Raw genomic sequence first — 13644 nt, forward strand, 5'->3', positions numbered from 1 at the left:
ATATAATTTATTTTTTTATTTTTTAAAAACCATTGGTTTCATACAAACATAAAAATAGAAAATCTTACAATATTTACAAAAAAATTATTGATTTTGTTTAATTATTTAGAGCTAAAATAGAGTACTTTTGTATAGTTTGCTGTTGTATTCTCTTTCTTTTGTTTTTTTTTATCATTTTTTTCAATATTAAACTAAAAATATAATAATAAATCATTTAGTGTGGTATAATTTACTTGTATCGTATGCAACTCAGTAGACAAAAGAAATAGCTTTTTGTTTAATACGTATGTATGTATTTAGTTGTTGTTGTTTGTTTGTTTGTTAAATAGAATCTGTTTACAAAATTGTTTTTCCGATTTATAAATGTCCTATAAAAAGTACAATCCAAAAAAGGTTAAATGTAAATGTAAAAAAAAAAAAAATAAGCATAAGCATAGTAAAATATAGGGTAAAGATAATGGATAAATAGTTGTGGGAATTGTAAAAGAAGGGTGAAGGGTTTGGAAAGTTCAAAATGAATTCGAACAGAATTGATCTGAACTTACTAGCCGAGGTTAATAATAATTTTTGAACATATTATAAAAAAAACATATTTTTTGGTGCTATTGTTGGCTGTTGGTGTGGTCGTTGCAATAGCATATGATGTTGGTGTAATCAAAGGAATACTTGACGGAGCGCAACATGCGAAAAAATCTGCAAAAAATAGTTGATTTCTTGTGTATAGAAAAATAGACGTGTGGTTCAATTTTTGTTTCTTTTTAAGACAATAAATACAAAATTAAATGTTTTGCGGTTAATGTGTAAACAAAATGCATTTTGGAAAAAGGCGATCTATGTTGGTGACGGAAGTTCCAATCATCAAAGTTTAATGGAATGATTAGAGTCAGCATTTTTATGCAAAATCGAAATTATATTATTTGGAAAATGCGTTGATATTTTGCAATAAGTTTTAATTTTGTTAACATATAATGACTTATGAACTTCGAAAGGCTAAATATTATGACACAATATCACCGTATTTGCCAAATAATAGATTGTAAAATTAAGATTTTGCATAAAAATCCGGACTCTAGAAATGATGGGAAGATATTGACTGGTACATATATTTCCATTGAATATACGCGATACATTCAGAGTAAAAGGTCTTTGGAGGACATCACGCACACGTATAAGAATGTTGTATATCTATCCAATAAATCCAAGTTTGAAGTCTTAGTGCAAACGAATTTTGTCAGTTCTTTTTATTCCGTATGGTAAAATTCACAAGAGATTGTTCTTTTTTAAAGTAATGTTTATATATAATATAAATTTTTCCGATTTTTTTTTGGAAAAAGAGATGCCTCTCTCATATTGTCCGATTGAAGTTTTAGCTCAATGATAACGGACCTCCGTTTTATGGCAAACGGCGTGCCACATAGTAACACCATTTCGTAGAGATTCACTTCAGATCGGCAGGAACTAATGGCTGTTATTTTAGGTTAGACAAAGACCAGTCCCGATAACGTATTCCAAACATTTGTTGAAGTCTATTGCCGTTAAATAAGTTAAAGCTTTATTTTCTGCTGCATATGCCTATGGAGAACAATCGTATGCCTCTTTAAAAAACATTCTTAATAGCGGAAACTATTGCACAAAGCATATAGTTGGGTCATAAATAAATGCATACTCCATGCCAAATAGATTCTGTGAAATTTCGATACTAGACAACAAATGACCGTAAACTATGGCATAAAATAGCCCATTTCTTCAAATTAATAAAAAGCCAATTCTTATGGCTTCAAATGCTTTACGAGAACTATAAATGACGGCTGGGGGATAATAGAAGAATTTATCAATCCCAGTAGTGGCATTAACCAAAACGCGATAATATCCCTTAAGAGATAAAAAGAAGTCCAAGTAATCAATTTTCGATTTAGGCAGTCTCTCGACAAATAAACCTCATGTTGTTGTTGTTGTTGTAGCAGTGTGCTGTGTTCTATCTTCCGTTGGGTATCCAGATCCAAATCTCTGCGACTAAGATGGGGTGCGTCCACAGGGATCTGAGTCTGAGACAAGTGGGTCTGGCTGGGCTGTTAAACAGCTGACGTGTGTCGTGTGCTCCCTGGTCACAATTGGGACATGCATCCTGCATGTTGGCATCAATCCTTGCTCTGTAGGAATTGAAGCGGCGGCATTTGCCGGATCGTAATTAAGCCAGAACTACTCTGGATTGCCGGGGAGGTCAATTTCTTCAGGTGCAATGGGAGGTGGTCGTTCTCCAAGAACCACATTCACCTTGTAGATATTCACCGCATGTGCTATCGTATCTGCATGAATGTTGTCTAGGCCCGCTTGATCTAGAGGTTCTCTCTTGTAGCGCTGGACCTCAAGGTCTAGATCATATAGATCTACCTTAAGGTTTCTGGGCGGTGGAATGGAGGATGGGTAGAGCTTAAACTGTGCCGAAGATATCACCCCGCCTTGGGGAACTCCAAGTTTAACTCTACGGTGTTTCGATTTCTTATCCCAAAATTTTACAAATGACTGGCGACCACACGGATAATTCGCACCCCAACTTTTAATGGCTGCGAGGACGTATTGGCGATGTCAATTCGATTGTGCGTTGATGGCATGCAAAGCAATTGTTGCGGTATGCAGTCTTCGAAATCCATACTGATGCTCGGTGAATGGAAATTCTCCAACAAGGCTCGAGAGGCGTGGTCCCTCAAGCGTCTTCGCTATTGGTGAGAAAAGGGAGATCGGTCTGTATGGCTCCCCCTTACTCTGGTCCTTTCCAGGCTTCAGTAGCTTTGTCAGGAGATAAACCCATGAAATAAAAATTAGTATAAAGTGGGAAATTGTTGTCAGTTTCATTCAATGCCAGTGGGTTGTAGTTCCGCTACTAAATAAATTGCAAACATGTTGGCAATTCAATACAGATATGGAAATTTCTATAACAAATTTGCCTTTGGCAGCGCAACCGAAGTTGGGTTGCAATCCATAATCGACCCATTCATCGGAGCGTTCGTTGATAGGCGAGTTCACCTGCAGTTCCTTAATAAACAGTTCATGAGCGAATTTGGGTTTGCATTTTCATTTCTGATAACTCTATGTAAAATGCATTATATGACATTGGTTGTATCCTTTAATCTTCCATAGTTCATTTCACCAACGCAACTGAAAGAGGATATGGTACAGAATAACCAAAGAAATAGGAAACCTGAACAAAAATTCTGAAAAACTTAAAACCTAGTATATTCAATTCTTTTCAGCAATGATTACTATGGGCGCACTTATGCAGAATTGTACATTTCGTCCACAAATAGTATTTGGTGGTCCAGATTTAAAAAGAAGTGTGGGACAGCAAGAGCCCTCATTGAAAATTTCGAAATTACAGTTCGTTTAACAAAGGAATGTAAATGCTACGTTGTGTTAAATTTCTGAAGAAACGTCTATAAAGTGATTGCCAAAAGGATTGCCAAAACGAAAAAATGGATGAGGAGAATTTTATAAGAGCTGTAGCTTCCATTAGTTTAAATTTATATCACAAACGCATCTTCTAAAATTTCTCCAAATGAGATTGTATGCATGAATACATTGTGACAATTCACTTTCCTTAACACAAACACCATTATGATCACAACCAATGGCCAGAAGGAACAATATAAACAATTCAAAACAGATTGAGACAGCACAGACAGACAACGGGTAGAGGGTTGGTAGGGAGGAAGTTGCAGGAAGATAAATTATATAGCAATATTAATAATACAATAAATTTTCATTTTGTGAATGTAATACGATGAGAACAAAATAGGACAATATATAAATAATAACACATAACACTTGTTTATAATTACGATGATGAATGGTGGTTGTGGTGGTGATACGTACGTAGCGAAAGAAGTAAGCGTTATTTTCTGAAATTATGAAATGCGTCATGATATTGTTTGTCTGAATTGTGGGACTGTGTGGGTGTAGTTGTGTTCAATATTTGATAAACGTTTGATGCTTTCTAGTGATTGTGGGTGGTTCAATTGAAAAAATGACGATCAATGAGTATGTGGTGATTTGTTTGAAAATGTGTTTGTTTTTTCTTTGAGAATTTGATTTGATTCGATATTGGTTTGTTGCTTGTTTAATAAGATGATGATTACATGGTATTGTAAGCGGCTGCATTGAAGCTTTGCTTTGGTAGACTTAGCCTAGCGAGTGGATGAGTTTTCCCATGCTGTTGCAAACGTCTTTGCTGTGGTGGTTGTTGTTGTTGTTGCGTTAGTATGCCCTCTGTCAGATGATGGGAGGCATTTAATGTTGCGACTTTTTGCGGCGCTGGCGGTGGTCGGCTTTCGCTGAATTCATGGGGTTTGCCGGACATCGACCTCTGTTGTTCGTAGTACGACCGTGGTCTGGGTTTATATATTGCAGAGTTCGCAGTGGTTGAACTTGGTGGCTGGTGTTGGATAGTTAACTTAGTCGGCATATTTGCACTTGTCGAAGATGACGTTTGATATTTATGTACCAAGCCTTTTACATTTCTATCTGTTTGATCAGATGATAAGGAGGTTGTCATGTTGGCATGGGCTTGGTTTGATGTTAGGCTTTGTTCTAGAAATTGTGGTTTCATGTGAATTTGTTGATTATGTTGATGATCGACATGATGCTGAGCCACTGGCGATGATGGCAGTGATTGATGACCTTTGGATGGCTTATTTGTAGCAAGATTTCCCGTTGTTGGGTTAACAGGTGTCTGATTAGAAATACCCGAGTGGGATCCTGGAATTGCCGCGCCACCTGCTTTAGCTTCAAAATTCTTCTTAAGAATTTGAACATTGCCAGAAACTCTTTGATCTTCTGTGGTGGCCATCACTGCTGCTTGAATGTCACTTCTTAAAATAACATTTTCCTCGTCACTACCGCTTCCCGATACCGTGTTTTTATTTTCAATATCCGACATAGTATAGGCTTCGGGCGCTGATACCGAAAATAAATCGGATGTTGCGCAGCGGCTACCTTCACTGCGCCTTCCTGGAGACAACTGTGTTGTTTGAAACATTACACCACCGCTACAAACGCCTATTCCGCCCCCACTACTCGGTACAATTTCTTCACTATTACATCGCTGAGCAAATCGTGTACGCGTTCCAGCTGCAGCGGACGCAGACCGAAACAAGTTGGAACTGCGTTTGGGATGAAACGATTCTAAGCCTTCATCCGCAGCGTTAATAGTAGTGGGGCTTTCCGCTTCGGTGCCATTCTCTTGACAGAGCTTTTTGAGGTTCGTGGATTCTTCAAGCTTTTGTTTGGTCCGCTTAACGGTGCCGAAATGATGTGGAAGCTGTTGTTGAGTTGTTCGGAATTCGGCGGAAACAGTCTTATCACTCGTAGATAGCTCATGAATCTGACCTTCAAAAATGGCATTAGCATTTGCATGTTGATTAAAGTTGTACTGGCAACTGTTGCGGTTTGTATCAAACGCTCCCCAGGAGCTGTTACGTATTGGCATACCGCAGCGATTATCGCCGGACCCCCAGGAAGCATGTCGAGAAGGCAGTTCTCTTTGGCGGGAACGTGTTTTCACAATACTTTCGTATGCGGGAGCTGTTGAAATTGCCGCAGGTGCAGAAGTTTGAGTTGATATTGAATCGATGCTGCTGTTGGAGCCCAAAGCAGAAGTATCCATAATAATACCGCCACTAGTTGCAGCCCATGATTGAGTTTTGCGGTTATGTTGGCGTTTCTGAATGGCCTCTTCTCGATTAAGAGACGTACTAGAATTAATGTTAGAAGTTTGAGTTATTAACTTCGAGGATGATGTCCACACAGGACTACCCATTTTTGTAACAGTAGTAGTTTCACTTCCTGATCCTGATCCTGATGCTGATGATTGTGGTACTTCAGCAATTTTTGCATAATCATCGTCCTCCGCGGTTTTTCCAAATGGCAAACTTAAAGATTTCCTATCCTCTGTAACTTTTCGGTTTGGATCATTTATTTGGTGGTTTTCCAAATCGTGCACGATTGTTCGCACTGATGTGGCGGCCGGTGGCGATGTATGCATCTTTTGCACTTCATTTACTAAGACCATAGTTTTACGTTGTGTCATCGACGCAGCGTCTGACGGTGGTGTGTGCTTTTGTATGTGTAATACTTGATTTTGTGTTACGCTATAATTTTCTCCATTGCTCCCAGGAAAGCGCATGTTTTTTGGTTCTTCTGCTATGCTACGATCCGGAGTTAAATTCTCCAAACTCTGTGACTGTTGTTTCATAACAATAATGGATGATATTGGCGTCTGGATTGTACGTGGGGAAGTGCTACTTGATCTCCTTAATAGACGTCTATTTTTATGTTCCCCACGTACGGTCGGTCGAGCTAGTGTTACCATGGCTGGCACTGCCATAGGATCCAAGGCGGCGACACTCACATTCACTTCGACATCATTGCTATCCCCTCCGGACTTAGATTTCGACTGGTTCAGGGCCTGTATCAAGGGTGTTGGCTCACTGCCCGGCAAAAGTCGGGCATCTTTTGTGCTCTTCAAATTAGTTTCACTTTTACTGCGCTGCAGTTTCTCTTTGTTTTTCATGGCATCTAACATTCCCCTATAAGTTTCCAATTGATTCAAGAAATTCTTATTGGGTTTTATACAGCTTCGTCTTTCCTTTACATGTTGCAAGGCTTTTTGAAATTCCCAATTGTAGGCTTTCATTGCATACGCTATTACTACAGACGCCGAACGACTGACACCCATTTTGCAGTGAACTAAGACTTTGGAACCCTCAGCTTTTGCTCTGGTTATATAACGGAACGTGTTGTCCCAGTGTTTAAGTAAGTTGGTTTTTTCATCGTCGTACACGCGAATATTCAAATAATCGAACATTCCCGGAAAAAAGTTGTCTATCTCACGGGTCACATTTAAAATATGGCGTACACTGTAAAAAGAAATAATTAATAGCAATGTGCACATTACATTTTTAAACTAATGTATAGAAATATGATGTAAATAAAAATAATAAATATAAAATATATATATATGAATCAATTCTAATTACTATTACTAAATTTCCCATGAACATTCTATATCTGAACCGAATTTTACCAAAATTGATAACGTTCGTCTCTGAGGGCTAAAAAAAAGTTGGCGATGATCGGCTTTCGCCCGAACAACTGCAAAACGCATTTTAAAAAATGCATGCAAAAATGCCACTACATTCCCCAAAGGTGGTACCGAGTTCTATAAGCAAATAGTAGCGACATGTTACTGCGCCAACACAAATTTCGTTTCAATTAATTGCCAATGTAATTAAATGCTCACGAAAGGGGCACCAATCAATTCTGTTTATTTATCATTGAATGATGTTGTCTTTATTGTGTGTTATTGTTTGACTTTTTTTTGTGCTCTGTCAAAGATTAGAGCCCGTCGGTTTCCCAATAATTTAATGAGCATTTACGCTGCGAGTGAAATCAGCACTAGGCTTTAATAAAAAAAACAATAGATGGACTATCAGCACAGAAAGGATATGCGAAGAGACGGAGATTGCTAAGCCGCCGAATTAGCCAACTGGCACCAACTACACATTGGATCACTGCCACCACTGCCAGTGGTGCAGGGTAGCTACAGTTTGTACTTTTGTAGCAGTTGCAGCTACTCTGTATATGGAGTTCGGTAGCTCCCAGCTGAGCTTCTCGTGAGGGCGATGAATACCACCCAATTCCAACACACGTGGTGCTCATAGTCCAACACACGTGTTTTACATTACTGAAACAAGCTTTCTTTTATCTAGAAATCGAAGCAGTTTTTTCTACACGGATGTAACATGGCTAACGATGAAAAACAGTTTCCATGGCAGATCCCATGACAGCCGGTTGTACGTATCGGATTGACCCGATGAAGTTATTCATCGGCAAGGGCTGCTACAAAAACAACAGTTTAAATGAGGTATAAATTCATTTTGTTATTATAATGATAAATAAATTATTGACTATGGCCATGAAGCGTTTAAAGGTTTTTCCAACAAGAGGTGTTATTTTAACATTTGACAAATTGAAACTACGCCGTTATTAAACACATAACTATGGCTCTTTGACAACGCATTCAAATTATAAAAATTGTGAAAAACTTGCAGTCACAGTTCGCATTGAAACACCCAGAAGCCTTCTTCAACGTGCGGTAAATGGCCTCGAAAATGAGGATGGATCAACAGTTATGGTGAATGGATTGCACTATCAAGAAATAATTAATGAATTTTTATGGTCGGAATTGGTATTTATCTGGACAATGTTTAATTTTCATATATAAATAATAAAAAAATGACCATCGAAGTCTTGTGATTTAACACCTTGCGCCTTCTACCTTTGGAGCCACATACAAGATAAGATGTACGCCAACAGCCCAACTCCGATTCAAGAATTCAAAGATAAAAATGTCATGAAAAGGATATGGTACTGAAAGTGTGATCGTGGTGTCCATTTGACTGATGTCCTTTTTCCTCTTTAAGGGCATAAATAACTTGCTCTTTTTTGTTAAATAAACATCCGATAATTTATCTCAAAAAATTTAATTTTCTTCGAATACCAAAATAACATCTCTTATTGGAAATCCCTATATATTTAAATGAAATGAATAAAAAATACGTAAATAAATAGCCTATATACTGGACAATTTTAAAAAGTACTTTCAGGGGTCGAATAACAGGATACGTGATCCAGCACGCTTTCGTATCGAATGAAAGTTCATTTCGTATTTAGTGGATGTTATACCACTTTTTTATGAATATGGTCGATTTAAATGTTTGCGTTTTTTAATATCAAAAATTCGCTTTCAATAAAGAAATCAAAATTCACAATAGAGAGATTTCGAACGGTTTTACTCATACACGTGTGCGGTAATTTGACCACAGTATATTGCATAGAACTATAAATTTATACAGAAGGAAAATACTTTTGATATTACTATTATTCTAAATATTGGGTTGCCCAAAAAGTAATTGCGGATTTTTCATATAGTCGGCGTTGACAAATTTTTTCACAGCTTGTGACTCTGTAATTGCATTCTTTCTTCTGTCAGTTATCAGCTGTTACTTTTAGCTTGCTTTAGAAAAAAAGTGTAAAAAAAGTATATTTGATTAAAGTTCATTCTAAGTTTTATTAAAAATGCATTTACTTTCTTTTAAAAAATCCGCAATTACTTTATGGGCAACCCAATATATAGATAAATATTAGAGTTATTTAAATTTTATACCCATTCTTTTGCAATTCCTCCAAATTACTAGCATTCCATTCTGAGCCCAAATAGACGTGGTCAAATATTTCGGTGGGAGCATCCATCTGTCCTAATATCATAAGCATTTCTTCGTCAATAAATGATTTGTATTCACCCAAATCCATATCCAAGTGTTCCTCTAATCGACTGCGTATGTATTTTGAGGTAACTTCATCTAAATCCACGGACATCATTATTTCTTTCAGTTTCATTTTAATGACTCCCTCCGTCTCTTCTTTTGCAGTGGGTCTGGAAACAAAATAAGTTATAAAAGGGAAGCTGGTTGATGTTAATTTGTGCATGCGATTGGGAACTAACTTGTTTCGTATGGCATCTGGTGAAGGGGGTCGACGACTCTCCAGTGAATCCATAGCATTCCATTCGTTCAAACATGATTGCTCCGATTCTATGCGACTTTCGTAAAAAGACAACCAATCATGCGATGGGCCACCAGGATAAAAATTATTCTCACGAGCCTTTTGGGAGACTTTATGTAAAGTTTGCAACGCCGACCTACAAAAAAACACAAAAAAGTGTTAAAACACAAAAGTTTTATGTATGATTTCAAATTAGACCTACCACATTGCTTGCACTGAAACTGGCTTAAAAATATGAGTCTTGCCGTAAACAGACACGCTGAATCCACTGTGGTTAGAAGAAAACAATTAGTTTATCTCTAAGCTTAGTTAGAGTGATTAACAAAATTTACAAATAAATAGCAATATTAGATTTTTTCATAATCTGAAATACAGTAATATCTCGATTTACGTCATCTCTGTAAAGTGTTTCAAACGACGCTAAAGTTGAAAAAAAATTTAGAAGAGGACATAGGCTATCCGAAAAATGTTGGTCTATTTCTTTAACCCGAATGACTCAGTTCAATTTAAACGATTTTTCGAATATAAATGAATCCAAAAACGACATACGGTTATTTGTTTGATGGACACACTTCCCACCTTCAAAAACATGCAGATCAGAGTTACTTCATAATGTCAAACCGTTGCAATTTCAAACTAAAAAAAATATAAAAACTCATAAAAAGTTTTCCGTTGCTATATGGCAACACCAGTGAGATTGACCACTATCCCATCTTTTAAGGGCTTTTGATCTTACAACACAATTTAATTTAGATTTTAAGACAGCAGTAAGTCTCAGTTGTTTCAAAGCAAACACCGGTCGATGCGTTTTTTAGTTGTTCTCGATGTTTATTTGTTTGCGAACGTCCGGAATCGCAATTTTACACGACTTTTTTTTTGTTCATTTTTGTGAATTCGTGTTAAAAATCATTTCAACGAGGTAAAGAAGTGTCGAAAAGTCGGAAAATCTTTGTTGATTTGACCGTTGTGGGATAGATTGCTTTTGATATTGCCCAATACGTTGGGCTCGACACAGAAAACAATATAAAAAATTTGGAATAAAATTGTTCTAAGAAACTTAGCAATATGAATACTTAATTGGTTGTTGTAGCGGTGTGTTGCACACTGTGGCAGCAGCCCTTGCCAATGGAGAACTTCATCGGGTCACTCCGGTGCGTACAACCGGCTGCCATGGGATTGAAGACTTAAATTGTATTTGCAAAATACAAATACATAGACGAATAGCATTGTAGAAAAATTGCCATCCAGATATTAGGAGACGATGGCGTATTGATACAACTACGAGACTTTGGCTAGATCTATCAACAGTAAGTTTGTTGTGAAGATTTTCAAGAGCTCTGTTATACACTGCTTTATGCATCATTAAAAGTGTTCTAATGTTAAGTTGATCTCCAAAAGCTATAGCATGCAAATTTTTTGTGAATCAAGCGACACGTTTATATCTTTGTAGTCCTTAGACGTATCTTATTATTGCGTAATATGCTATTTCTAGTTGAGTTTTGCTCTTCGTCATATAGGATTACAGGCACTAGATACGATCTCGCTAGAAGTGATCTGATATTCTGTGGTGTGTATAATTGCGTTTTATACAATACCCTTAGCATTCCAAAAATTTTACCAGTTAACGATATGATATGATCCTTCCACGTTATGTTTTGATTAATAATTATTACAGGATTTTTTGCTTTGATACCTGTTTGATGTTATTATTGCCAATCTGTACGGGGTATTCCCAAATTACTTTCTGGAACCGGTTTGTAAAAAGAATAAAACTAGTTTTGTTCGGATTTACGAGCACCTTGTTTTCAACAATGAAATCATTCCCTCATCTAAGCTCGCTCATATTCCCTTGGTTACTTCAATCAATACAGTTGTCGGCTATGCTTTAGTGGAAAACCAGACTGTCTATTTGAAAGAATATCGTGTGAATTTAAATATTCATATATTTGCTGATTATTCGTTCAAAGACCTTGAATAGGAAAGGTGAGAATCGTTTGTAGACTTAGGAATTGGAATAATTTTGCCATATTTCCCAGGATATTGGCTTGTTGTTAGTATTGCATGAAAAATGTGCGTTACAAATGGTAACATGTAATTTAATATACTTTTAACAAACTTTGGGTGTATGGTATCTAGTCCCACTGCATCCGACTTTACAGACACGCAACATTTTGCTACATCACTGGGTAGGACACATGAAAATTCGAATGAGGAGAACTGTGGAAATGTATTAGATATGGAGGTCGCTGGATTTTCTATGTTACTGGTAATCAATGATGAATTTTACGTATATAAATTAGATGACGTTCTTATAAAGGCTTCATTAATTTTGTCGGGATTATCAATTATTATTGGAGGAGTTTTGTCGCCAATTTCTATTTCCCGAATAGTTTTCCATTTCTTTTTCGAATTGGTAGCATCTCGAAAAGTATTGCCGCAGTAGACTCTTTTAGTCCTCTGTATCGCTCTGCTGTGAGCGAAATTCTTCGTGCAAGTGAGTAATTTTAAACATTTTCCATCTTTTAAAAGCAATATCTCTTTTATTTATCAATTCGTGTATTGCAAGGATAAACCAAGAATTATTTTGTCTATTGCTGGCACAATTTTGAAGATATCATATTTTATCGCTTAAGAATTCAAGTTGGTCATCAAATGACACCATGACGAAAATTTCGTTCCAATTTTTTTCGTAAAACTCTCTTGCAAAGGTTTCGTAACACATATCTTTAAAATGTAATATCTTGTTGGTCCTTCTTCTTGTATGGGTAAGCATCACAAATTAAGAAAATGAGTTCATGTTTTGAAAAACATGGTTCGCAGAGCTGATCGTAAACTAAAGCTTTTTCAGTATTGCCGACGAGGAAAAAATCTAGGAGACTGTTTGTTGTTGCAGTGAACTGGTGTTGTGTTGACTGATTGCAGTCCTATTGCATTAAATGAGTCCATGAGAGTAGTTTCTCGGACAATGTTCGAATTTAGATCACCGCCAAGTACAACATCATCATATTCTAATGACATATCAAGCAACATATTTATTTTTGAATTGTACGATATAGATTTATTTTTTCTATTAATGCATCCGAGTAGCAATTTATATGTGTTTACTACCGCTTCCATAAATATCGACTCAACTTTATCATCTCTGTACGATTTTAGTATGACCTTACATGGGATAATGTTCTTCACGTAGATAGCTACTCATCCTCCTAGGGAACATCTATCGTTTCTAAAGGCCTTATATCCATGTGCACTAATTATGCTATCCGCAACGGAGACGTTAAACCAAATTTCAGACACAAATAATGTCGGCTCCTGACATTTCATCAATTTTTTTGAGTAAGCTCTGCGCATTTATGTGGCAAAAGTTTAGACCATTATTTAGCTTGACGAGAATGCGAATCATGTTCCTCAATCCGTCTCTGGAACTGTCTATTTCATTTATAGATAATATTTAAATAGATTTGGGCAAGGCAAGATATTTTAGATAGAGTATGAGCATGAATTTCTATAAAAAAATTTGTAGTAATAATATAAATAGTGGCAGGAACTAAGTGATCATTTAGAATAAATGTGTACTGTACCGCGATTCAGTGTTTGAACGAAAAAAAATTTTCCAGTTGAGAAATGCTTTCAACTAGTATAGACTCTCCATTGGTTGTAGCTTTTACATAGATAAAGCCACGATACGAATAGGTAAATGCAATCACGTTTCGCTTTCTCAGTTTTATGGGAGATTGTAGTATTTTAAAATTCATCAACGTGAGATTCTCTTTTATTTGTATTGGATGGTGTGATGGGTAACCAAAATGGTGTAAAAGTAATGGACCATTGTTGTTTCTTTTGAATTGAGACAACGCCCCAAGTACATTATTCCTCATATAAGGTATAAGTATTTGTATTATAATAGTGGTATCCTTTAGATTTCTTTGCAGATATCATCGAATATTTTGCACAAGTTTTTGGATTCAGATCGCATGCAACAGATAAATTATCCTGTCTCTGTATTATTTCCTCTCCCATCTTTTT

General features: G+C 36.5%; 1 protein-coding gene across 1 annotated transcript in view; it reads right to left on the reverse strand.

The window, feature by feature from the left end:
- Positions 1-455: 455 nt before the first annotated feature.
- LOC106093444 (protein phosphatase Slingshot) overlaps positions 456-13644 on the reverse strand; it is a 51272-nt gene continuing 38083 nt past the window's right edge. The window contains exons 5-9 of the mRNA XM_059362257.1: positions 9821-9886; positions 9560-9754; positions 9221-9490; positions 4134-6911; positions 456-693 (exon numbers count right to left, since the gene is read on the reverse strand). Coding sequence (XP_059218240.1) covers positions 603-693; positions 4134-6911; positions 9221-9490; positions 9560-9754; positions 9821-9886 — 3400 coding nt within the window. The 3' untranslated portion in view covers positions 456-602. The remainder of the gene's footprint in view (positions 694-4133; positions 6912-9220; positions 9491-9559; positions 9755-9820; positions 9887-13644) is intronic.

This window comes from Stomoxys calcitrans, chromosome 2 (assembly GCF_963082655.1).
Source record: "Stomoxys calcitrans chromosome 2, idStoCalc2.1, whole genome shotgun sequence".
Taxonomy (NCBI): domain Eukaryota; kingdom Metazoa; phylum Arthropoda; class Insecta; order Diptera; family Muscidae; genus Stomoxys; species Stomoxys calcitrans.